At 58.7% G+C, this 26251-nt stretch overlaps 1 protein-coding gene across 12 annotated transcripts in view; it reads right to left on the minus strand.

The window, feature by feature from the left end:
* Window positions 1-4830: 4830 nt before the first annotated feature.
* Window positions 4831-26251, minus strand: part of LOC148662187 (cyclin-dependent kinase 16-like) — a 37190-nt gene continuing 15769 nt past the window's right edge. For 5 of the 12 annotated variants that reach the window (XM_088637062.1, XM_088637061.1, XM_088637068.1 and 2 more), the window contains 15 exons: window positions 20949-21082; window positions 20153-20278; window positions 18173-18229; window positions 15507-15621; window positions 15208-15302; window positions 14891-14953; window positions 14378-14501; window positions 13218-13338; window positions 12570-12667; window positions 12300-12405; window positions 11692-11734; window positions 11138-11228; window positions 10657-10734; window positions 9453-9573; window positions 4831-7674 (listed from right to left, as the gene is read on the minus strand). In XM_088637062.1, the coding sequence (XP_088493188.1) occupies window positions 9473-9573; window positions 10657-10734; window positions 11138-11228; window positions 11692-11734; window positions 12300-12405; window positions 12570-12667; window positions 13218-13338; window positions 14378-14501; window positions 14891-14953; window positions 15208-15302; window positions 15507-15621; window positions 18173-18229; window positions 20153-20278; window positions 20949-21082 (1352 nt within the window). In that variant the 3' untranslated portion in view covers window positions 4831-7674; window positions 9453-9472. Of the gene's footprint in view, window positions 7675-9452; window positions 9574-10656; window positions 10735-11137; window positions 11229-11691; window positions 11735-12294; window positions 12406-12569; window positions 12668-13217; window positions 13339-14377; window positions 14502-14890; window positions 14954-15207; window positions 15303-15506; window positions 15622-18172; window positions 18230-20152; window positions 20279-20948; window positions 21083-21554; window positions 21640-23028; window positions 23841-23868; window positions 23963-26251 lie in introns of those variants that run through there. The other 7 variants (XM_088637066.1, XM_088637072.1, XM_088637070.1 and 4 more) reach the window with 6 other exon arrangements.

Below are 26251 nucleotides of genomic sequence, written 5' to 3' on the forward strand. Positions count from 1 at the left end.
ACACACACACACACACACACACACAAGCCCAGCTCAGCTCTCTAACACACACACACACACACAAGCCCAGCTCAGCTCTCTCTCTCACACACACACAAGAGCGCAGCTCAGCTCAGCTGTAAAGTGTGCAGAGCCACTCAGAGCTCATTCAAGGGAGTTGCGAGAAACTCCAGCAGCTCCCCGGACCAGCAGACTGAGGAGAAAACTGGCTTCCTCTTTTCGGAGAGAAAAGGGGCAGATGGACAGCAGATCAACAGCTTCCTATATTTAGTCTGGTTGATCCACAGCAGTGCTCTGTGCAGCGGCGGAGCGAGACGTCCCTCTGGAGAACAAAGCCCTCTCTGTGGCGCGCTGTTAATATTGACCCCAGCGGGCAGGGCAGGGCTGGGCTGGGCAGGGCCGGGCCGGGCCGCCCAGTGTGCGAACACGACTCAGGCTGGCGTGCCGGCCGCCGGAGAGCGGACTGGACGGCCCAGGTGCCCCAGCGCGAGCCGAGTGTCTGTCATCAGGAAGAGGGAGCAGAGCTCCCACTGGGAGCCCCGACGTTTTCCTTTTCGCATCCCGGCACTTTTTGATGGTCCGTGGGACTAAAAATAAATTCGCCCATATTTCGGTTGTTTTTAATCACGCCCAATTTCTGATCAGGACCCTCAACTACCGCGCACGATAATTGTTTCAGATGAAACCCCCCACCCCCTGCTTTCTCGGTCGTGGGTCCAGACGTCGGTATTGCTGGCAAATATTTAATTGAATTGAAGGGGGGAGTCACGCCCTCCCCGTTAGTGATATATCTCCCAGTCACCCTCGCACATTAACCCTTCCTGCTCTGGAAACGCAGCCAAGAGCCAGACGGGTTTAAAATATCCTGCGCGCTAGGACCATCGCAGCCGCCACCAAAGCCAAGACTTGCCGGACTTTTCAGAAGTGATACCCACTGGGCTGAGTCTGTGTTTAATAAGCAGAGCTGCTGCAGAGACCCCAGCCTCCCCAGGTGTCCTGACTGGGCACTGTGAGGACCGGAGAGCCAGGTGGACAGCGCAGGGCTACGAGAACGCGTCTGTGCGTCCAGCACAGATCTCTCACAACCGGAGTCCACACCGGACTGGGCGGCAGGAACGCTCCACCTTCTCTGTCCCGGAATCCATCCTCCACACACTGGGGCCCGTGATCGATCAAAACCCACCGTCACACAAAACGCCACCGAAGCACCCGTTAAAAACAGGAGCTTACGTACACAGTGCCTGCCAGAATGATCCAGCTGGTTTTCCTGTTCATTCTGATATTCTACCAGTAATTTGAATTGGTCGAAGACTTCACACCTCGTCCTACGTAGGCAAGCAGCCCGGAAGTCAGTTCTTCGCTGAGAATTTCCAGCAGGTTTTCCTGGACAATTCGTAGGGCAGCTTAACATGAGCAGACACGCAGTAAGCAGAGGACAGTAGCACAAGACAGCCGTCTACGGCAGGCTCTTCCTCGCCCACGGCGTGTCTGAAACGGGGCCGCGGGGCGCCGGCTGGGACAGGACCGCGGGGGTCAGTCACTGTGTCCCGGCCCGAACTAGTGGTTACCTCACCCCGGGCGCTCAATGGGTCTTTGTTCTTTCTGCACAGGCCAGGCGGTTCTGTCCCACGGAGGAGTCAGGTTACCCTGAGTCGTCCCCCCCCCCCTCCATGATTTCACAGACGTCCCACGGAGCAATTTCACCGCCACACAGGCTGCTGGGAGGAATCGCCTGCTTTTCTTCTCAGGCTTCCCAGGCCGGATGGTGCTCTTTCTTTTCTTCCTTTTCTTTCGCTCCCCTGTGCGAACGGACCACAACAACCCACCGGCCCGGCCCGGCCGGCCAGCACAATGGCCTGTTTTGTCCGGCTGAATAAGAAAGCCATTGACGCAGGGGGGAACAGACGGAGCCGCGGTCAGGGGGTCTCCTTCGTCAGCCCCGGGCTTCCGCTCAGCGCAAAGCGCCGCCCTCCGCCCACCCTCGTCGCCCGCGAGCCGCTGACCCGGGCGAAAGGGGGGAGCAGGAGGCGGGGCGAGCTGCGTCCTCGCCTCACCAACCCGGCAAGCTGCAGACCCAGCTGCCACTGCATGGGGTGTGGGGTGGCGGGCTGTACCCGGGAGGTTGCAGGTTCGAATCCCCAGTGGGGCACTCACATGGGCAGTGGTACCCTTGAGCACGGAGCATGGCACTCCACTCTGGTTACAACGCTCTGGAAACGCACCCTTCTGTTCGGGGTACACATTTAGGTCCCCACGGAGAAGCGTCAGGTGTAATGATACCACAGCAGCCGGTTCCTGGGGGGGGAAAAATCCCACAGCTCAACCCAGCCGCAACGTGCTTTTGTGACCCGCTGGGTCGAACCTGCTCTTGAGCGCCCCCCGGTCTCCCGTGGGATCAAGCCCGCCCCGCTCCAGCAGATCCCGGCCGGCGTGCTCCTTTCTAACCCACAGCCCTCAATCGCTAGCCCCCTTGACCCCCGGGGTCACGCGTGGGAGACCGAACCGCCAAGGCCCCAGCTAAGACGTTTGAAAAGCGACCAGGTTTGGTTGCGTGTGGTTCTGGCAGGCTCGTACAATCCCCTCATTCCACACCCCCAAACTCATACGGGGGCTGTATTTGATTTATCAGGCCTGGCCAGAAGAAACAAAACGCAGTTGGAAACCACATGGATAGACAGTACATGGAAAAGGGGAGCACCTGAGCATTTATTCCAACACTGCCACCTAGTGGCAGCAACCGGTGAGCCAGGCACAGAGTTTGTTAATGCACAAGGCATTAACTGCGGCATCAGCAGACATCAGAACCTGCAGTCATCAGCAGCAGAAGCAGCATATCATTTACCAGCAGTAAAAGCTGCGTCTGCGGCCGCTGAAGTAGACAGTCCATCACTGTCAAACACACTGCAGGTCGCTTCAGGATGACCTGCCTTGCCGTTCCAGGATTTAAGTGGATCCCGAGTTCTTAAAACACAAATCACAGCCATGTCTGGTCTTTTGTGTGTACCAAGAAAAACAGGTGTGTGCAGATTCAGTGACAAAATGAAGTCCCAAGTCAAAACTGTACTCCAGCGGTGCAATGTAGTTCTTGAAGTGAAAAAACACCACTCACCTTCACCGCAGTCAAGTCATCCGGCAGCGTGATGTCATTCACTCATTCATCCTGGTTCGCCGCACGTTTCCAGACAAGTAACACGCCTCCGAGAACATGCCCTTCCCACATCGTTAGCACCCTCTGACCTTAAATCAATTAAACTGATGAGAGCCCTGGTGGTGAGTAATTCAATTACCTGGCTCACGGCCGCAGCCCAGAAATGCGTCAGTTTATAGAAACGCACCAGCGCGTTTACAGAATAGCGAGTTCCCGAACGAGCGCACCTTCCGCCCCGTCCTGTCCACACGCCCCCCTGGAGGAATAAAGACCCAGGGCTCACGCCAGCTGTTCCTGATCAGTTTATTGGTAGCTGTACTGTACAAAACGTGACAGGGGAGAAAGTGGGGGAGTCGGGGGGCAGGGGGGTGGCGGCCACGGCCACGGCCACGGGGGCTTTGGGGAGGGTGGTAGTTCGGCGCCTGCAGACAGAAGGGGGCGCCCTCACCCCAAGGTTTCCCACACTGCCTTGCTACAGAGATGCACAGAGCAGTCCAGCTCCTCTATAACCTCCACAAGCAGGCCCTGAACCCAGAGGGTGCCTGTCCAGCTCCTCTTCAGAGTGCGTTCAAACCACCGAAGGGCCTGGATGCCTGGAATGGAGTATTTTATGAAAATCCAGGAGGAAAAGGGAGGATTTGGGGATGAAAATCCCAACTCCTGTAGCTCTTGAGAGATAAATGTACATGTCACTTCCTGAAGAAAGACTGAAAACACTGCTAACGGGGTATGAAGCTGTGAAGCAGCTGCCGCTCCGGATGTCGGGACCAGCGCAGCCCGGGTGTGTTGGGATTCGCTGCAGGCTAGTGGACCGGTAGGGAAGAGCCGCAGAGGCGAGAGGAAAGGGCCACGCAGAAACGTCTTCGTGCAGGACAGACACGCACGCGCACACACACGCGCGCACAGAGAGACGCACAGCACAAGGGAGCAGCGGTGCACCCAACTTCGCAGACGTGGGGGGCAGGGGGTGATGTTTATCACGAAGGCTGCTGTACCCTCACAGCACACACACACGCACACACTGCTGCGTGCAATACAAGCGCAGCACTTTCCAGAGAGTCTTTTACCAACTTAGACGAAAGAGGCAGCCCTCATTCCCAGCACTGCTGTGCGCCAAGCCCAGCTCCCTCCCGCGGAGCAGACAGGCCCAGCCTCACGGGTGTGCGTGACGGGAGATTTTCCAGTAGTGACCACGTGCGAGGGAGACAGACACGCCAGATGAGGTCTCTCCTAGCCCCTGCTCATTCGTGAGCTCCGAGCTAACTCCCATCATGCCCGCAGACCAGGAGCTCTAGACTGGCCCAGACTTCGGCAGGAGGTGACGTCACTCCTGTCCCCGGCTCGGAGCACGAGCCCAGTCCCCCCCGCTCCCAGAGAACAGCAGGACAGTCGGCTACTGCAAGGCTCCAATGTAAAAACGCACAGCGGCCTGCGAGACTCTCGGACCCAGGCAGAGGGGGGAGGTCAGTGGGTGACATCAGCACTGCACACAAACAGACGACGGTCTGGGCTCTGGGCTATGGCTTCAGTAGAAATTACGAAGGAAAAAAACAAAACAAATTCATGCTCACCCCTATCTTAACATCTGAAGCCATAAAACAAATCAACAGGTCTGAATTAACAGCCCGATCTCAAAGCCCCTCTTGACCAGGCCTTCCAAAATACTCATAGGCACCTGCGAAGCATCTTAACAGCACTGTTTATTTTTAGGTTGTGTCTCAGCTCTTGAACAACACAGACTGTTCTGTGCATAAGACATAGCACAACGCCCCCAATCCATCATCACATCTCAATTTCTCCCGTTTCTTCACTACTTTTAAATATTTGTCCTTATGCAGCCTATTCACATACCACATACATATTTTTCTAAAAAATATGCCAAAAAATGGATAAAATCATAATCCCTTAAAAAACATAAAGCAGTCAACCTTCTGGAAATCCTACTGCACAGGGCTCACCAGTGGGCCCTCACGATGCACTGCCACCTAGTGGTGGCAGGCAGGATTCTTGGAGCTCAGGCTGACCAGGCGAGACAGCTGCAGGGACCTGTTGAACATGAATCTCATCCCCACCCCTGTCCAGTCTGGAACGATCCCTCAAGATGAAGGCAGGCTGTTATTTTTGCCTGACCTCTAGGGGGTGCTGTTGAGAGGTCAACTAAATTAACCTGCGGTGATATTCCCTCACAAGTCAGTCCAGGACACCGCCCTCGGCGAGATCAGGCAACGGGACTCTGGCTCCGGTATGCATGCAGGGATGGGAAGACCTCTGGGCTTCGACGTTTGACCCCCCCTGTCCCTCTGTCCTTCCCACCAACGCTTCATGATCCCAGTGACCCCCCAGCTGAGGAACTGAACCCCTGGGCAGAAGGAGTGCCTGTCACAGCACAGGCAGGAAGACGGAGAGCCTGGTCACCAGCGAGACGGACAGGCCAGCAGGCTGGCACAGACGTGGCCAGAGAAAGCCAAGTCGATCCCCTCGGTCCGGAGCAGGACAGCCCGTGTGCTGAAAGAAGCCCGTTGAGCTTGCTGTGCCGGAATCCGGGAATCCTCCGGGGTCTGTCCCCGCGTCCTAACTCCACAAACGGCTCGGGCTACAGGCTGGTCCGTCCGCCCCGCGTCTAGTCCAGCTGTCAAACGAGTGGAGCTGTGTTACCGGAGAGCTCCGGTCCCACTGGTGCAGCCAAACACACGCACCTGCACCGGTCGACTGCGGTGGAGCAGACAGACGCAGGCGGAAGCAGCACTGGGGAGAGGCCAGGGACGAGAACGGGCCGGCCGGCGGTCTCCAGCGCTGCCGCTGGGGGGAAGAGTCGGGCTACAGCGCAGCAGTGGCGTTCTGGGTGAAGGCAGCGTGCGCGGGGGTCCATGGCCCACTACCAGCAGAGGACGCCCATGGCCGGCCCAGGCCCAGGCCCCACCACTGCCCCCGCCGACGGAGCAGCGCCTGGGCCGGTTTGACCCTGGACCTCCGGGCGCCACGGGCAGAGCTGCCGTCTCCAGCCTGCTGACCGGCCCACGGTCCGACAGCAGCGAGAAGGGGAAACGTCGAAGGGACGTCGGAGACGCCACGTCTCGCAGGGGAGCCACGGACGACGTCCCGATGGAAAGAATGGAAAACGGGTAACTGAAGACCTGAAAGTGGACGTTTTATGCGAGCGGAAAAAACTCCCTCACCTCTTCAACGACTGGGAAGACGACCTGCACACACCTGCAGGCGTTTTCTCCGCGGGGGGAGACCGGAGTCTCCCCATTAGTGTTCCTTCCTGAGCAATCAATGAAACAAGCCGCCTACTTATTTACTTCTCAAGGTCCTCGACAGCTGCTCCCTCGGTCCCCTCTGTCTTCACGCAGGGGGCCGGCAGCTCTGAGGTTAGAGGTCTGGCCATCAGGCGGTTCATTGGATAATTAGCCCAGCCCTGCAACTGAGAGCACAGCTCCTTCGGGAGCCCAGCGAGACCCCTGCCCCAGCGGGCGCTGCTTCACGAGCCCATAAACACACTGGCCAAAATACGAGGAATCCAGTATGAGAGACGAGGGCGGGCAGGAGGAGACGGAGACAGACCCTGGGTCTCACTCCTGCTGAACAGGCTCTTCAGCCCCACACCACACCCCCGCAGCGGAAGACCTGGGCCCTCCGCCTCTCCACGGCCACGGCGCACGTAACCGCCACGTTTCCGCGGTACGGAGCAGGGGGGGGGCGGGAATCTTAATATTTTGGCCAGCGGGCATAGTGATTCTTTTTTAAAAAATTAAAATTATTGCAAACTCTATAAGAGAATACTCTTCCAATCTGACGAAGCATCCCGCCAGCGCGGGGTCGGAAAACAAATGATGCAGTGGGACAAAGGAGGGGCAAAGGAAGAGGATGCTCTCGGTCCACCCCTCCGCGGACTCGGGTCGGCTCTGCAGCACCAGGGCCAGCGGGTGACCCCAGTTTTCACACACACACACCCTCACCCTCCTCCACTCCGACGCCAGGGCAGGTCTGCAGGCTCTGTGAGTCTGTGATGGGGGGGGGGGTAATTGCTCGATTACAGTAGAAGCAGTCCACTCTCCCCCACCCCACCAGAAGCAGTCCAGGGGTCCCCCTACAGCAGGGGGGATCAGGGACCTCCTTGAGGTACAGGGGGGTGCTGCGTGGGGAGGGATTCTCTCCCGTGCTTCCTCGATTTCTTCTGTGTCCGACCTCCTCTGGCCACAGGGCTGCAGGACTCCCCTCCCATCGACTCCACTCTCCCCTCACATCCTCTGGAAAAGGGGACTGGAAGGGGGGCGGCCCCTGATCGCCCCCCCACCAAGAATTCACAATTAAAAAAAAACTAAATTCAAATTAAAAAGTTCCAGATAAAACGAAAATGTCCGGAGCAGCAGCAGCATGATGGATCTCCCTCCGTCTTCCCGATTCCCACCTCCGTCTGGACCCGGGACGCCTGACCCCCCCCCGAGTCCCAGTCCGCACGCCGGCCTCGCCCCCGCCCTCGCGCCGCTAGAACAGCACGCTCTGCCTCCGGCTCTTGCCCTGGGCTGGGAGAGGAGAGAGGAGAGAGAGAGAGAGAGAGAGGAGAGAGGGATTGCGGCCCCTGCCCTGGCACCGTGCTCCGCGGCTCGGGTCTCTCGCAGCTGCGCTCCGCACTGGGACAGCGGTCTGTCTGCACCGACGCTCGCACGAGACGGTGCAGGGGGGGCCACGCAGCGCTGGGGTCCCGGGTCCGAGTATGGACCTGGGGTGCTGTCTGTGTGGAGTTCGCATGCTGTCCCCATGTTCCCCCCCACAGTGCAAAGGCATGCCAATGGTTTAATGGGCTTCTGGGAAAACGGGCCCCGGCGCGAGAGCGAGGGAGTCCGTGTCTGTGTGCCCTGTGATGCGCCGGCGTCCTGTCCGGGCTGTACCCCGCCTTGTGCTGTTGCTTGCTGGGACAGACGCCGGCTCCCCTGCAGCCCTGAATGTCAGGGAACGGTTTAAAAAACGGTTTAAAAAACGGGGGTGAAAACGGACCCCAGTTTGGTCGGTTCTGGGGACTGCGCCTGTCTGGGCAGGAGCTGCTGTGTCTAGGGGGACAGAGTCTCAGACTGTGCACCCAACACTTTGGGCCCCAGCCTCACTGCGATCATTGTTTACACAGAGAAATGTCCTTGCACACACAGATCTTTTCTCTGGTGTATGTTAAGAGCAGCTATGTGTGGATTTTAATGACGTTGATATCTTTGTCCTGGGCTGCTGTGTGTTTCCCATACAGCACTTTGGGATACTTTTGGTCAAGTTCTAGCAGGCTGAAGATGAGATGGGCTGGATGGACTCTGATCACTGGCCTTACGTCCTACACTCAGGGGGACAGATGAACCTTGGACACACCACCGCATCAACATCCACTCCTGGTCCTGGAGGGCTGTGGTCCGGCAGGTTCTGTGGCTAACTCCCACTCCTCAGTGATCCCGACACGCTGACAGTGGTAACACACTACCTGAACAGCTGCGTCAAATGAACCCCTGCAAAGTCCAGGGAGGAACGAAGCCAGAGGGACAGCGCCGCCCTACAGGACCTGGAGTGAACAGCACTGCACTACAAGATACAAAGCCACGCACAGAGGTGCAGAAAGACCACCAGCGCCCATGCACACACGCCAGGCCACCATGCTAGGATGCGTTCACACATGGGGTACACACAAATGCCACAAGGGGACCCCGATTCCCGTGTGAAGGCACATACGCAGTGTCAGCACCGACAGCTACAGGGCCTTCTGCAGGAGTCTGCACACAGCTGGACAGTGACCGGGAGACGAAACGCAAGGAAACTGAAGTCTAAATGCTCAGCAAATTTAACTCCATTTTCCACTTTGAGTTCAGAGGTTTGAATTGGATTTGACCGGCCGATACTCCCCAGTTAGCGTCCGCTTTGTAGAAGAGGCGGGAGGCTGATCCGGTGACAGCTGAAGCAGAATAACCAGTGGACACTGGGGGAACCCCCAGACAGTAGTGTTTGTGCATGCTCTGATCTGTGCTAGGTGTTGTGCGTCCAGGCTACTCACCTGAACACAGAGGGGGGGACAGGAGTGGTCAAGGGGACACCCCCCCATTGCCCCCGTTAACACTTCACACAAAGACGTCACGTCATGACGTACAGGTGAACTTGGGACTTTCCTGTGGGACAGCTAAGGTGCTAAGGCTCTGTCTGTTCTGTAACAGGAGGAGGAGGAGGAGGGTGCTGGGGTCCTGCCCAGTCGCGAGTTCGCTTGGCGCTGCATGCGAACGGAGACGAGGAAGAGGAGGGGGGGGACAGGAGAGGAAGAGGCAGCTCTATTTACCGGAGTGGCGGGAGTGTTGCTCAGCCAGTAGACGGGGAGGTGAGAGCGTGGGTTTGACTCCGCGCTTTGGCCCCGTCTTTCTGGAAGTATTCCGATGAGGCAGAGCCCAGTTTTTGGGGTGCTGATGTTGCGTCGTGGGGTGGAGGGTGTGTGGCGGGGAGGGAGAAGAGACAACCACGGTAAAATAAAAAGGAAAGAGGGAAAGATGGAAGGAGAGAAAGAGAGAGAGAGACAGAGAACCATTGAGCACCAGGAAGGCAGACGTCGGAGAACCGCAAAGCTCGGCTCACACTGTCCACTGTTCCGACTGCTGCTACAGCAGCAAGCAGACCTGCTGCCTCTGGGAAATAGCCCCCCCAACGTCGACTACAGCAGGCCCTCTGAGGCCAGGCAGAGGCGAAAGTCAGCACAGAGCACTGACTGGGGGTCGACAGTGAAACAGGCACCCCAGTGCACAAGAGGAAAGGACAACAAAGTACATTCAGGTGCTCTACGCAAAGAGATGCTGCCGTCTGGGACAATCAGGCCAGCGATGTGCTCTGAGCCCATATACTGGGATCCTTGGGGAAGCAGCAGGATGAGATTTTGGGATTCCCAAGCTGTCAACCAGCAGGGTACAGCGGGGCAAACGGAGCTCTTCTCGCTGGAAACTAAGGGAGCAGGGTGCGGCAATGCTTAAGGCTCTGTACTCCCGGCCAGAGGGTCACGGGTTCCAATCCCAAATGGAGCGCTGCTGTTGCACCCATGAGCAAGGAAGGCGCTTCGAATTGGCCCAGTGCGCGCCCTGCTGTGCAAATAGGCGACCCTCCAGGTGGTCAGTGCAGGTTCAGAACTCCCAATCCCACAGCCTGAGAAGGGTCCGTCTGGGCCTCGCGGCGTGAACCGGGCTTGACACAGCAGCCAACGGACAGACCGAGCCAAGGCAGTGAGTGAGGAGGAAAGAGGGACAGACAGAGAGAGAGAGTACAGACAGCACACCGGCAGACCTGACAACACCCTTACAGCCCGGCGCTGCACCTCAGCGGACTGGGCGACGGTCTCGGAAGACGACAGGCCGAGAGCCTGCGCCGTCGGAGGGCCCCTGCACAGCCCCCGAGGCGCCCCCCCCTCCCCAGATGCCCAATCCGATCGGACTCGCACGCTCGCGATTCCAGGGAAGCCAGCCCCAGATCCGGCGACTGCGACCGTTCCCTTCCCCCCTCACCTGATTCGGGGTGTCCCGTCGACCGCTTGCCGGGGTCCCTGTGCAGCTGGATGTCCTTCACGGAGAAGATGGACGCCGCTGGAGAGGAGAGGGAAGACGAGTGAAGTCCCCCACTCCGGTTCTGACCCGTTATAAAGCACTTTGAATGGAGTGTCTAGGAAAGTGCTATATAAGTGTAAGGAATTATTTTTATTAATTATTGTTGTGGCTCATCAGAAGGCAAGCCCTGCATGCTGTGCAACACGCATCCACTAGAGGGCAGAAGAAGCCCGTTTTGGCCAGATTCATTTCCTCTCGACGTCAGTGTGCGCTGTTACAGGCTCTCCACGACTTACAGTGATAATATATCCATCAACACCGATTCCTTGTGCTTCGCACATTCGTAAAGCATCACCTCCTGCTGTTTAAGAGCCTCTGCACAGTATTTAAAAAACCCAGATCATTAAAACACTCCAGAGAGAGCGAGAGAGAGAGGACTCACTGTCGGGTAACGTCTGAACCTGCTCCCCCAAACTCCTGAAGTAGGGGTGTCTAAGGGCCTCCTCCGCTGAGATTCTCGTCTTCGCTTCAAACTGGAGAGAGAGAGGAAGTAAAAGAGAGGAGCAGGGAGAGTCAGGTTCCGAAGTGGAGTACGGATCAGGAATAAAGATGGAAGGGAGAGAGGAAAATGAGACAGATGAAGCAGCTGTTAGCAGGATGTCTAGATACGAGGAGATTCCCAAAAACAAGCACGTTTTCTACTTGTGTATACAAAAAAGAATTCCAGGTACAAACCTACCCTGATGTCCAGACTGTAAGTTGTTCATTAACGAAGGGCCCGGACAGTTTGTTCCTCTATAAGATCAAGTGTGTGTGAGTGAGTGAGTGAGTGAGTGTGAGTGTGAGTGTGAGTGTGAGTGTGAGTGTGAGTGTGAGTGTGAGTGTGAGTGTGAGTGTGAGTGTGAGTGTGAGTGTGAGTGTGAGTGTGTGTGTGTGTGTGTGTGAGAACCTGTGTGAAGCACAGGCCTTCCTGGTACCCGGAGGAGAGAGACTCACCTGCAGCAGCTTCGACAGCAGGTCCAGCCCGTCGCTGTCTATCCTGCAGACAGACACACACAGCGCTGAGGTTAGTGGAGAACACCGGCCGTTTGCTCACCTCCGCAGCTTAACAGGACATGTCAAAGGAACAGGGGACTTGGACATACTGGACACAGGGAGACAAAGGGGGGGGAGAGACGAAAGGAGAAGGCCGTGGGAGTCTCGAACCCTGGGGCTTTCTAGAAACGGCTGGACGACATCCTCCAAAACAGGACGGGAGGCAGACTTTACGCAAAGGCCTGTGGCATCATGGGACAACAACCCAGCCGTGTTTTTTGAAGAAGGTACTCTGGCTTCTTTTCAAGACACGGCTGGATGACGCACTCCATTCAACGAGCCGGCAATTCTGTGGTCAGGCCAGTCAAGCAAGTCAGTGGTACATTCAGCGACCACCTCTTGCTCCCTCGGCGCCAAGCCGTTAATGGCTCCTGCGGCTCGGCCAGGCACACTCTGAGCAACGGCTCCAGAGCCACCTTGCACAAGCCGGACATGAACATCTCACAAGCTCCCTGTGCCCCAGGGCGGTCGCCGGCGGCGGGACAGACGGGCGGGCAGCGGGACCGTGCCTGGGCGCGTGGTTCACCAGGGGCTCGGCGCGGTAGCGGGGGAAGTTGTAGGACTTGAACTCCTCGTTGGCCGTGATTCCCGGCCACGTCTCTTCCGTGGGCGTCCCTGGAGACGAGAGACGACAGCGCTGCTGAGACCGAGGGCTGAGAGGTGATGGGGAGAGTCTGAGCAGGAGAGGGGGAGGTCCCCACCACCTCGCCCGCTGAGAGCTGCCCTCGAGGGGCACCTCCGGTCGTGAGGAAGAGGCAGGGGGCGCGGGGCGGCCTTACCCAGGATCCGGAAGATGAGGTGCAGTTCGTCCTCCACCGTGGACCCGGGGAACAGAGGCCGGCCGGTCACCATCTCGTAGAAAATGCAGCCCACTCCCCTGGAGAGAACAGAGAGGGGGGGAATAGAGGATGGAGAGCCAGAGAGCGAGAGGAGGAGGAGGAGGGGAGTAAGAGAGCCACTTAAGCTCCCTGCTCGCGTTTTGTTTTGTTTTTTTACCGTCTTTCCCTGCGGCTTTTAAAGCAGAGGACCTGACCTGAAAGGAAACAGCAGAGCGTGGTAAACCGGCTCCGGCAGCGGCCCTGACCCATTACAGCGCGCTAGCAGGGGCTCCGCGTTAAACCACGGGAAAGGGAAAACGGGGGGCGTGGCGAAGGAGGACGAGAGGGGGGGCAACAGCAGACCCCACGGAGAAGGCCGTGACACGGCCCCCAGGGCTGCAGGGCTCTAGTGCAGCGCACTGGGGCAGAAGAGGTGGGGGCATTAACAAGGAGCAGGAAACGAGGTCAGAGCTGCAGAGCTCTCCTCCCCCACAGCGCAGGTGGAGACAGTCCCTGCCCGCGCGCTGGAGACGGTGGGAGAGGAGGAGACAGGCGCTGGGGAGAGGGCAGGGGGCCGCGGGCACTGTGCCACGCGGGCAGGGGCCTCACCACATGTCGATGGGGGTGGAGTACTCCGTGGAGCCCAGCAGGACGTCGGGGGGGCGGTACCACAGGGTCACGACCTCATTGGAGTACGTCTTCGTGGGGACGGACTTGGCCCGGGCCAAACCTGGGACAAAATCGGTGGCAAGACAACGACAACAAAAGAAGATATCTGAGAGAGGCCATCTCGGAGTAAACGTTTCTAAAAAAGATATTAAAACTGCCAAGCTCGTGATGATAAATACAGATTTCTGTATTACAAATGCAAACAGACGCCCAGGCATCCCGTATTCGTAACCGCAGAGATACACCAGCAGGAGAGGTCAACATGCAGGCGTGTCCAATTTCAATTATCCAGGCGATTTCTAGCCTGAACCTGCAATACTGGAATGCAAACTGCACACACAGATGCGCCTAAACAAACGTGGCAGCCTCCTCACGAGAGGATAACAATCTCCAGAGTGAAATTCTACCAGCCATGACCAGACCTGCACAGTCCTGCGAGCCAGAGGCACAAACACTGCCCGACGCCCGACTGCCACTGCAGGACACATCCGAATATCTCCAGCCGCATCCCGAGTTCAGAGGATCACGAACTAGGATTCAGAACTAAAGCTTTCCGTTTTTTTGACTATTTGTGAGCGACATTTTGCGTCGGTTTTCCTCATCAGTCTCTTTGGTGATGCTACACCCTGTGTCATGTGCTACAGACCCCTGGTGCACGGTCTGTAAACAGCAGGCATGCAGAGGGTATGTCTATATCTGCCAGGTAGAGTATTAATCACTTCATTCGAGGAGTGTACTGAACAGTAGGGGTATTCATATACATACAACCATGAAAACGGAGGACACTGGTGGAAACTATAAGGAGGTGCATTGAACACTGGTCACAGGAGTTACCTTTAGACAATGTATACTGGCTGTATACAAAGAGCTGCAGGGGCCTGGGCCAAGCTGCCCAGCCACGTCACTAAAGCTGGATAAGACCCTGGGATCAGTACGTTTAACAGCCCCACAAAACTAAGTTACAGGCAGGAGGGGCCGGGCAGCCTTCTCTCCAACATCTAGAAGAGGCGTTTGGACCTGTTCTGTTGCGGGGGTCCAGCAGAGAGGGGGAACCCGGGAACAGGCCGACCCCCAGGGGCTAACCCCCCCACGGCTCTCACCGAAGTCGGCCAGCTTCAGCTCGCCCCGGTCGCCGATCAGCAGGTTCTGCGGCTTGAGGTCGCGGTGCAGGACCTTGCGCCGGTGGCAGTAGGCCAGGCCGCGCAGCAGCTGGAACAGGAACACCTGGCGGAGGGGCAGGAAGGGTCACCGGAGGTCGCCGCGGCCGCCCACCTGCACGCACCCCGCCCCCCCCCCGAGCTCGAGACTTAAATAACCAGCGGGCAGATCTATCCAGGGTACACAGTGCCCTCCTGGTGAGTCAATAGCAAAAGCACACTCCCACACCCACAACACAAGCACACGCTGCACAGAGGCTGTTTACCTAGGGGCCACACAACAGTCACACGGGCTCGGGCGTCCTGGCCAGCCCAGACAGCTGAAACAATAGGGGACAGCGGGCCCACGGAGGTACCGCCGGGCCAGGCAGCACTGTCCGGGGCCGAAGAGCTGCGCCGTCTCAAACAGCTCTCGGGCAGACGGAAAAGCAGCCCCGCCCACGCCCACCCCCTCACCTTGACGTTGTGCACGCTCATGATGTTCCTGCAGTCGTCCATGTACTGCTTCAGGTCCTTCTCCTGAAAGCACACAAGAGCGCGGCGGGCTGCTTCAGTCAGTGACCCCCCAGACCGAGCAGCCCCTCCAGTCCCCTGCACACAGCTTCTTCAACTCGCACTCGCACACCCACAGTGGGGACACAGGCGAGGGGTTCAAGTACAGAAGGAGAGGAGGTGAGGGAGCCGGCAGGCAACAGAAGGCACGCACGCACGAAAAAGACACACACACACACGCACGCGCTGCGCGAAAGAGAGGTGGCGACGGACAGACTCACCAAGTACTCGAAGACCAGGGTCAGGCACTTGTCTGTGTGGATGATGTCATGAAGAGTGACGATGTTCGCGTGTTTCAGGTCCTTCAGCAACGACACTGGGAGCAGAGAGAGATGGGGAGAGAGGAGAGAGGGGTTGGAGAGAGATGGGGACAGAGGAGAGAGGGGTTGGAGAGAGACCGGGAGAGAGGAGAGGAAACAGAAAGGTCAGAAAACATCCAACCAGATTAAGAAAACCTCAGCTCATCTCAGCACGCCCAGGGTAACAGTCCGGAAGCTGCCGTGTGCGGGGGTGCTCCTACCCTCTCTGATGGCCGTGCAGGGCGCCCCCTCCTCGTGCTCCAGCCTGATCTCCTTCAAGGCCACCAGGTTGTCGGTCAGCTTGCTGCGCCCCTTGAACACCGTGGCGTAGGTGCCCTGCGGGAGAGAGGCAGGCTCGAGCAGGGAAGACTACGGGGGGGGGGGACCCCGACAAAGACAACCCCCGGACTTCTCCCGAACCGACAGGGAAACGGGGACCAGAGGGATGAAGTGAATGATGCTGTGTTTTTTATTATACTTGTTTTGCAGCCATTTGTTGTTTTTTGTCCCCGATTTGTTGTTTGTTTTTTTTACGCAAAGGGTGGTGGGAGTGTGGAACGAACCGCCCAGCTGTGGCGTTGAAGCCCATTCCCTGGTTCTGTTGAGAAACAGCTGGATGGGATCCTCAGATCCTCCTCTCGATTGTGACCCGTCTTTTGTTCTTGCACACAGGCACAACGGGCTACTGCTACCTGTGCCGACGTCTACATTTGTTTTCCTTTTTTTATTTAGAATGAATAGTAAAGTGCAAATGACATCATCTCTGGACCTTCAGGTTTCCCTGGCGACCACCGGAATGTCCAGCAGCGCTCTAGAACACCTGGAGTCCAGAGCCCCCAGACTCACCCACCTCCTGTCCTGGCAGCAGACAGACACAGACACGGGGACAATGACAGCAGCAACAGACACAGACACGGGGACAGACACAGGGACAGCAGCAACAGACACAGGGACAGCAGCAACAGACACAGACATGGGGACAGCAACAGCAACAACAGACACAGACACGGGGACAGGGACAGGGACAGGGACAGCAGCAGCAGACACAGGGGCAGGGGCAGGGACAGCAGCAGCAGACACAGGGACAGGGACAGCAGCAGCAGACACAGGGGCAGGGGCAGGGACAGCAGCAGCAGACACAGGGGCAGGGACAGGGACAGCAGACACAGGGGCAGGGGCAGGGACAGCAGACACAGGGGCAGGGGCAGGGGCAGCAGCAGACACAGGGGCAGGGACAGCAGCAGCAGACACAGGGGCAGGGGCAGGGACAGCAGACACAGGGGCAGGGACAGCAGGAGCAGACACAGGGGCAGGGACAGCAGCAGCAGCAGACACAGGGGCAGGGACAGCAGCAGCAGCAGACACAGGGGCAGGGACAGCAGACACAGGGGCAGGGACAGCAGACACAGGGGCAGGGGCAGGGACAGGGACAGCAGACACAGGGGCAGGGGCAGGGACAGGGACAGCAGACACAGGGGCAGGGACAGGGACAGGGACAGCAGACACAGGGGCAGGGACAGGGACAGCAGACACAGCCAGGATGAAAGCAGCAGTCGAAACAGAGACAGGAGCGGGAAGGACAGCCATGACAGAAACCCACACGGAGCCCGAATCCCCCACAGCAGCCCAGGGCCCCCCCCCAGCTGTCACCACGGGAACCCCGCGGGCGCAGGGACCAGGGGCTGCCGACGCCCCGGACGCACCGCCCACAGGGGTACCCGCGCTCGACCCGCACGGGCGGGGAGCGGGCGCGGCCGGCGGCCTGGGGGCGGCGCTCTTCCACGTGGAGCAGGCGCTGGAGCTGCTGGAGCGGGCGGGGGGCCGGGACCGGCCGGCCGGGGGCGACGCCGGCGGGCCGGGGGGGCCGCCGCCGCCTGGCGGGCCGGAGGGGGGCGCGTGGGGCGCCCTGTCGGGGCGCATCGCCGCCTGCCTGCTGCAGAGGGCCGCCACGACGATGCGCCTCCTGGCGCAGGGATGGCAGGAGAGGAAGAGGGAGCGAGGAAGAGGAGGCAGGGGGACAGGGCGCCCCGCATCTACAAACCAAACTTTCCCACAAAACTTTGCCGCATACATGGACTCCGATGAATAAAGTACAGAAGCGTGGAATCGAACTCTAGTGTGTGGCGTGCAGGAGACAGTTTCGGGTGAATCTACATCCTTTTTTTGCCTGACAGACGCGCTACTTTAAAGAAGCACTTTAAAGAATTAAAAACCCTCGGGTGCATCGCTCGCCCGGGGGAAAAAACAATCTGTTAGACAGCACCTTCCATGCAAACAGGGAGCACAGGATACCTGATAGGGCATGAAGTTTTAATGGAGCACTTCCTCAGTGCCATGAGCATTCTGATCTCGTCCGAGATGAAACAGGAGCTCTGAGCGGTGTGTCTGCTTTACCTGAGTAACGAGCTCACACTCATCAGAGAAGAAACAGGAGCTCTGAGCGGTGCTGCTCTGTGCTGTGCGTCTCTGCTTTATCTGAATAATGAGCTCATACTCATCCAAGATGAAACAGCAGCTCTAAGCCGAGTTGCTCGGAGTCATGTGACCCAATGCCTGAATAACAAGCTCACACTCGGAGATGATACAAGAGCTCTGAGCTGCGTTGCTCAGTGCTGCGTGTCCCTGCTTTGTCTGGATAAGAAGAACAGGCCGTAGGTCAACACTTGACAGTGTAGGTGAAAATTAAATAGGCCAGACAGAAAGGCATACCTTTAAATTAGGTGGTAAAAAGATTAAATAAACTGAATATTGTGAGATACTGTAAGAAACACCAATTGTGGCCACGGACAACCTGTTTAAAGAGCCTTTGAATTCTGCTTCATGAATATTTAGTCCTATATGCCGCAATTCATGGGCAGGATATTACAGTGTCACTGTCTCCTCTTACCTCTCCCAGTTTGTCCAGTTTAACGTACGTCTCCAGCTTCCCAAACCCAATCTCGGACTGCAAAGACAAGAGCAGCAGGAAGTTAGCAGTCTGCACTGCCAGACACCTTTACCCTGGCACCTGCCACAGGCCCCGTCAGGTACAACATTCCACAACAGAGGTGACTGCGGTGCAGAAGGGCACACAGCACCATAACTGCAGTCACAATGATGTCACGCCTACAGTAATGTTAGTACAGGGAGGGCGGCCCAAGTGCCACACGGAAAACAAATAGGAAAACCAAACAGAGCAGAAGCTGCACGGAAACCTGTCCTTCTCAAATCCTGGTGGAGTGCTTGACCTTAGGCTGCAGGACAAGTCAGTTTAACTGGGACACTTAAAGACGGGATGGAAGGGGTCTGCTGTTCTAAGAATTCGGAAGGGTTCGGGTCATGGGAATGACCACGTCAGGCCCTGGCACAGCGAGCTCACAAGCCAGGGCTGAAGTCTGCTTCTTCTGCGTGCTGGGAGTTCTGGCCCCACGCACGCCACACTCCCTGTCAAAGCTGAGGGCTGACACATCCTCTCCAGCGCTCTCACGCTCACTGCGGCACTGCGGAGTCCGGGCGGGGGGGGGGGGGGGGGGGGGCTGCCTGAGACGAGACCGCCCAGAGCGAACCCCCCCCTCCTTCATCAGCCAGCCTCGGTGGCGCTGGGCAGCGGTTGAGATCACGCCACCGCCCCGGCTGTTTCTGGGCCACCGCTCAAGCAGAAGGAACGAGCAGCGCATGGGTTAGAGCACCCCGGGGCCCCACGTGCTCCAACCCATCCGCGGCCCCTCTCTGCTCCGAGCGCACACGGCGGCCGCGCTGCTCTCGTCCAGTCTCTGCCCACCCTCCGACTCCTCCCGATCGGGCTCGGCCCCCCCGCCGCGCCCTGGGGCGACACGGAACCTCTCCAGCAAAAATACAGCCGCCTGATCTTTAAACGGGCGGCGATGCCGCCAGCTGGACACCGGGGGGCGCCAGCGCTGCCGGACGGGGGTTCGGGCAGGAAACAAACCGAGCGTGCCAGGCCAGCAGCAGAGTGACCCTCTGTGCCGGAGAACGGGCAACAGGGCGACGTGCCACACGCCCCGAATCCCCCGCCAGGAGAGGTCCTGTAGAACCTAACATCCCAACCGAGCTCCGGAACAGGGCAGGCACTGAGCTCGGAGACGGGAGCGGCCATTTTATTAGGGACACCTCCTCGCTTTTGGATCGAGCTGCCTTCCTCTGCTTCCTGAGGCCGTTCCAGGGTGAACGATTTCGTTTCCGATTTAAAGTTCCGGGAACAGGCTCCACCTCTCCCGTTCTGCGACGCGGCTCGTGCCAGTTCCTGGGCAGGGGACTGAAGTTCCATCAAGGGCCGGTGATCAACGAGCTGATCAATAATTCACCGTTAACACCCCCCTCTCCCTTCCGTGACAAGTAGGGACAGCTGGTGCAGAACGGTGAGGGAGGGGGGGGCTTTCAGCTCCCGAGAAGCATGGCCAAGAGGGCATCAGGCCAGCTGGGCACCACGAGGGACAGATGGAGAGGAGAAGACGCTGCAGGCACCTGACAGGACGGGAGACCAGCAGAGCCCTGAGTCAGGACCCCAGCTCTCTTAACATTTACCAGCTGAACACACATACGCCACACACGTTGCCACATTCTGTACGCGCGGCTCTCGGCTCGGTATGTGTCCACTGGCACGATGGCACGCCAGAATCGCCGACTGACCGCGGTGCACTCCGCCAGCCCTGGGGTTTCAGTACCTGCGGTCAGTGTCCATCTGTCCTTGTCGACTATTTCTGTGCTCTCCCCAAAACCCTTAGCCAAGAGCAGCTGCCTTCTTAAAGGGGTTTTTCCTTGCTTTACAAACCAACTCCCAAAAGAAGACGGCTAACGTTGGAAATGCGTTCTTACAGCCCGGAGGGTCAGCCCCTGCGGTACTGGTGCCACCGGCGGGGGGACTCACCAGCGAGGCGCGCCGGAGCCTGCGGCTCAGGGGCTTGTCGAAGGGCGGGCTGTTCATGGCGAACTTCTCCAGATACCCCTCCGGCAACCGGATGTCCGCAGGGAGAGACAGGCGCTTGTTAATGTCCTGGGGGAGAGGGGGAGAGAGAGAGAGACAGGTGCTTGTTAATGTCCTGGGGGAGAGGGAGAGAGAGAGAGAGACAGGCGCGCGTTAATGTCCTGGGACAGAGAGAGAGAGACAGGCGCTCGTTAATGTCCCGGGACAGAGAGAGAGAGACAGGCGCTCGTTAATGTCCCGGGACAGAGAGAGAGACAGACGCTCGTTAATGTCCTGGGACAGAGAGAGAGGGTGAGAGAGAGAGAGAGACAGGCGCTCGTTAATGTCCCGGGACAGAGAGAGAGACAGGCGCTCGTTAATGTCCCGGGACAGAGAGAGAGAGACAGGCGTTCGTTAATGTCCCGGGACAGAGAGAGAGGGTGAGAGAGAGAGAGAGACAGGCGCTCGTTAATGTCCCGGGACAGAGAGAGAGACAGGCGCTCGTTAATGTCCCGGGACAGAGAGAGAGACAGGCGCTCGTTAATGTCCCGGGACAGAGAGAGAGACAGGCGCTCGTTAATGTCCTGGGACAGAGAGAGAGGGTGAGAGAGAGAGAGAGACAGGCGCTCGTTAATGTCCCGGGACAGAGAGAGAGACAGGCGCTCGTTAATGTCCCGGGACAGAGAGAGAGAGACAGGCGCTCGTTAATGTCCCGGGACAGAGAGAAGGGAGGGAGTCGGCTCTCCGCCGCGGTGCGTACCTCTGTGGAGATCCGGCGGTGGCTGCTGTTCCTCATGCGGACCCGGACCGGGCTCTGGACCTCGTCCGAGGAGGTGCCGGACGCCTGGTCGCTCTCCCCGTCCGAGCCCATCTTCACATTCTCGTGGACGATGCCTGGGGGGGAGACAGACGGGGCGTCATCACGGCCGCTCCGGGCCCTGTCTCGCCCCCCTCCCCCCGGCCTCCCTCCTCATTCCCGGCTTTAATAATCGAACCCTCAGCTGGCTCCATCAGTCCTTTCTGAATTGCGATTTGCCACCCCCTCTCCCAGCACCCGCTTCCACAACTGGGGAAGGAGTCGCCCCCTCACGACGAGCTGGATCCACACCGGGTCTGGGGGCGCTGCCGGTCGGACCCCGCGGCCCGGCCACACCGCGCAGGGCGAACAGCACCTCCTCCGGTCCACCGCCAGCTCGGGCACCCCGCATTAAACACACGAGGAGTGGCTGGAAATCTCTCTCGTCCTCGGGATCTGGCCGTCTGCAGACAGATTGGGCTCTACACATGCACTGGCTGGAGATGGGACGTTTGTAGCCGCAGACGAGCTTCTTATGACATCAGTAAAACAATCCCCGCCAATACCTACCAGAAGCACTATTTTTACGATCGCTGCGAGGCACATTCTCACGCACAAGCAGCTGGCAGCTTTGTGTCATCGAAAATCAGCGTGCATGTATATATATAGAGACTCACACTTGGAGGAACTAACAAGCTCTGGCCCCGTTCTCTTAATTAAGCTCAGGAGGAGGAGGGCACTGGCAGGAGCTCTGCACAGTTAGAACTGGGATCCACGGTAATGACAAATCGCTGCAGAGGACACAGGCTCATCTCGCCTCTTCCACTGTGAGGCAAACAGCTTCTTCCACATAATCAAGCATCCTTCCCTCTCACAGTGGCCTCGGGGGACAGACCAACATTCGCTGCTGCTGCTGCAGGGGGCTCAGTCTCCCACAGCAGACAAGACAGGCAGGGCGGCTGTCCTTCAGATCACAGCTGGGACTCTGACAAGGGAGGCACAGGCCGTATACACGTGCAGGCAGGAAAAAGGGAAGCTCATCATGCACAGAGCCTGCCTCATGTCAGGAGTGCTGCTGTTAATACCTCACACCACCGGCACAGAAAGAACCCGGACAGAGTTCTGACCCACAATCAACCACAAATGTCACAGGCAGGCAGGTGACGGGAACTGAACCTCCGCAGGTTTTGCACACAAAGGGGCCTCAATACAAGAAGTTGAAATCCAGAAGGTGACTGACAAAGACAAGGCAGACTACATCAGGACCAACGGGAAGCAAAAGCGAGAGGGGACAAGGGGAAACGACGGGCAGGTCCTTTTGCAAAAGCAGATTCCTTGATCGTTTCACAGTAAGACACAAGTCCGCACATCAGCACACGAGCATAACGGGGCAAAACGGCTTGGGCTCTCATTCCTGCCTCTCGACGCTATCCCAGCTCTCCCTGCCGCGGCCCAATCTGCGCGGGGTTCCGGGACCACCAGTGACAGCAGCGAATACGAGATGCCCTGCCTCCACCTCTCTTAGCGCACAGACCCAGGCTCCTTCGCTACGCCTTCGGGCGCACCCCGCTGTCAGAGGGGCACAGGGGCTCAGCTGGCCGAGATCGGACCCCTCGGGGGCTCTGCCAGCGATACCTGATGGCCCTGAACGCCGGGCTTGGCGGGAGAGGGAGAGAGAAATGGCCGACAGCAACTGCCTGTGCACCCCCCCTCTGCTGGCTCCGCCAACCCCGACTGTGACAGGGCCCCCGAGACCCGTCGCCCGACCGCAGCCGGGCTGGCAGAGCAGAAACACGGCCAACGGCACGACACGCCACAGCACATAACCCACCGCTGTCCATGTCCCGCGCTCTCCGAAAGAGAGCGGGAGAGGGATTCCCGAGGAATCAGGAACTGCAGGTCCAAATCTTCACCTGGCACTGGCTCCTGGCCTACACGGGTCTGCCACCGGGGGGGGCGCACACGCACACTCGCCCCCTCCCCCCGCCGAGCACGGATCTCTCCCGACATGTTTCCAGGCTTTCCCCTCCCCTGCGGGACTCACCGATGCGGTTCCCGATGGGCCGGCACGTCTCCAGGATCTTCAGCATGCGGAAAGGGGAGAGCCTCTGGGGCTCCCGGCTGGGGTCCCCCATCCTCGCCCCTCAAGAGAGGCTCGGGTTCGATTTAGTTATTTATTTCTGAACAGGAAGGAAAAGTTCAAGGTCCCACCTTCTGTCCAAAGCGGGGTTTCCAAGAGAGATTAAACCCCCAATCCCGAGGCGCCTCGGCTTCACCCCGTGCCCAGCAGAGCAAGATCTTCGGAACAAGGATCAAAATCCAGCATCCCTCCAAAACACCAGCGGACGGAAGCCGGTCTCAAAACGAGCTACGCCGACAGGGGCGTCTCTTGACTGGCTGGGTCTGGCCGGGCTGACGGACGCGCAGGTGGGGCAGGCAGGCAGGCGCCTGTCCCGCATCCCCAGAGAGCGCGGCTGAACCCGCTGGCTGTCCGGGAAGCAGAACCCCTTCCGGACCTGGAGGAGGTCCACCAGATCCCACTGCAGCCCCACGGAGCGTATTCTCCCTCTCCTTTCTTCCTCTCCTCTCCTCAGCCCTCTGGCCCTCCCTGCTCCCCTCCCGATCCTCAGAATTCACGGGATCCCGGCCCTTTCCTCTGTCCTCTCCCCGCGTGCCCAGGTCTGCTCCCCGTTCCCTGCGCCGCACATCAGCTGCCTGCCTGCTGGCCCGTCTGCGCTACTCTTTTGTCTCGCCTGCCTGTTCGCGGAGGAAATACCAACGGTGTTGTCTCTCTCTCTCCCTCCCCCCCCCGACACAAACAGTGGAAATACCAGCTAACTAGCGTGAACGTGCACCCCCCTCCTCTCCCCAACAGAGGACAAACCTGCTCTCCGATTCCCAGCCCCCCCCGTCTCCTCCGATCCGGGAGAACACAGTGGAGCAGCCTGCTCTCATGGAACTGAAAGCTACACAGTTGCTCCCTCCTCCCTCCCTCCCTCCCTCCCTCCCTCTCTCTCTCTCTCTCTCTCCCTCCCTCCCTTCAAACAGTCGGGTCAGTCCGGTCCGCCCGCCTCTCTCTCTCTCTCTCTCCTCCTGTTCAATCGCTCCCTCAGTGCGAACAGTGAGCTCGCCCCTGTCCCTGTCCACAGCCTCCCTCCCTCTCCCCGCCAGCAGCAGGGCCTGAACAGGCCAGTGTTTGAGCGGCGCCACTCCCCAGACACGGCCTGGGAACACTGGCCGTTATTCATCTCCGACAGGAGCCCCGCAAAAACACGGAGAGACGGAGGCGCGCTTAACCCCTTCCCGCCCACGGGAGAGACCCGGCCGACTGCTCTGCAGACACCCCGCCTGCCGCTAAGCCAACCCCCCCCCACCAGCCCAGCCCTCATTATCACGGCTCAGAGACCACCCCGCACCGAAGAGCGCTTCAATGAGAGAGCGCTTCCCCTCGGGGAACCCCTCCATCGGGGGGCGCAACGCCCAGCAGGCACAGCCCTTGGCGGGAGGATGTGCGCCTCCTCATCGAGGCCTGGGGGTGCGTACCCCCCCCCCCCGAGCTCTTTCAAGAGGAGTCGCCCACCGGCCCGGCGGGCCGGTACCGGCCGTCAGGGCTCCCCCTCGGCCCGGCCCGGCCCGGCCCGCAGTGCCCCGCTCCGGGCACAGCAACGCCGTTCCGCCCGGCCTGCCTCTTCCAGCTCCTGTGCTCTTCCCCCGCCGGACACCGGCGTCACCTAGGCAACACCAGACACAAAGCCAGCGACGGAGATGACCGTGACCTACAACCTTCAGGGCTCGCCCCTGTGCTCCCCTGAGCCAGACCCTCTCCTCGGGCAGGGGGGGGGTTAGAATAATGAAATCTCACGATCTCCCTCTGCTGGCCTCTCACTCCCAGCGGACTGCGTTCGGATGGACCGCGCTTGGCCGATATCCAAATCCCACACGCCTGTGCGCTGGCACGCCTGTCCTCCAACCAGGGCTGCAGGTTCCAATAACCAAGCGCCCACAAAACCACAAGCCAGAGCTCAGCGAAGCACTTTTTAGATTTTTCTGCTTCCAGGGGTGACGGGGTCTCCACGTGACCCCCCCCAGTCGGCCTCGCTCGAGGGCTGGTCACCCCAGAAATGCTCCTATTTTAGGCCGTTCCCATCTCAGAACTGCAGAGGAAACTCAATCACCACTGAAGGCTGGAGAAGGGATCAAACAGCAGATCACTTAATGTGTTAATGTTACAGAAATCTGGCGGATACATTTGTACCTGTGTATACAGCTGGGATTTTCAACAGGAGAAATCCAAGTGAACTACCTTGCTCAGGGGTATAACAGCTGTGCCACCAACGATGTGAACCCTAAACCTTTCTGTTCAAAGGCCAGAGCCCCTGAACACTACTTCTCACTGCTCCCTATGGTCCCAAAAAAAACCCCAAAAAACCCAGTAAAAACTAGACGTTGCAGTTCCAGAACAAAATGACATTTTGAAACATTTGTTTCACCACCCGGCAGGACAAAGTATAGCACATCCCACACCCGAGAGCTGGCACTCGGCAAGACCTGGAGTGGATCTCACTGCTCCGCAACAGAGGTCACACAGCGGTTTCCAGAGACAGCCCCCCCAGCGCTCACTCGAACCTGCTGCACCGGGTCAGTCTCCGTACCCCGCTGTCCGCTCCTTAACACCCGACGCTTTCTACAAACAAGGAAAAGGCCAGCAGGGCTCGTTCTCTTGTTCGCTTGCTTTTCCCCTGTTCCATTTGGCGAGGAGCGAGCGAGCGAGCAAGAAAGAGAGGAGTGACCTGGCCACGGCCCGCAGACAGGGCGCTCAAACGCCCGGCCACGCGCACACACAACCCGAAACCACCACCCTCCTCCGCTCGGTAACCGATAAGCCCTCTCCTCCCATTAGAAACACTGACCCTGTAAGGAACCGATAGCTCCTTCAATTACACTCAGAAACAAAGTGGGGTGAGGGTGGGGGCTCTGCAGCTGGCTGGCTGGCAGAAAGTCAAGGCTAATTAAGACATACTTAACGATCTCCACGGGCACGAAGCCCCTCGCACCACGGCTAGACAGCAGCTCACACCGAGAGAGATCCGCCAGGAACCTGACCTCACAGCTCACAGCGCGACGCCTCAACTCACTGTAGGGTAAGCAGCAGCACAGGCTGCGTGAGATGCGTTCGGTAATAAGCTATTTCACCCACAGATCTCACCCTGGCTTCTTGCAAGAAACGCTACACATTGGCTTCAGCACGGTTGGGCCCTTTGCACAGA

Source organism: Lepisosteus platostomus, chromosome 6 (genome assembly GCF_059453375.1).
Source record: "Lepisosteus platostomus isolate fLepPlt1 chromosome 6, fLepPlt1.hap1, whole genome shotgun sequence".
NCBI classification, from domain to species: domain Eukaryota; kingdom Metazoa; phylum Chordata; class Actinopteri; order Semionotiformes; family Lepisosteidae; genus Lepisosteus; species Lepisosteus platostomus.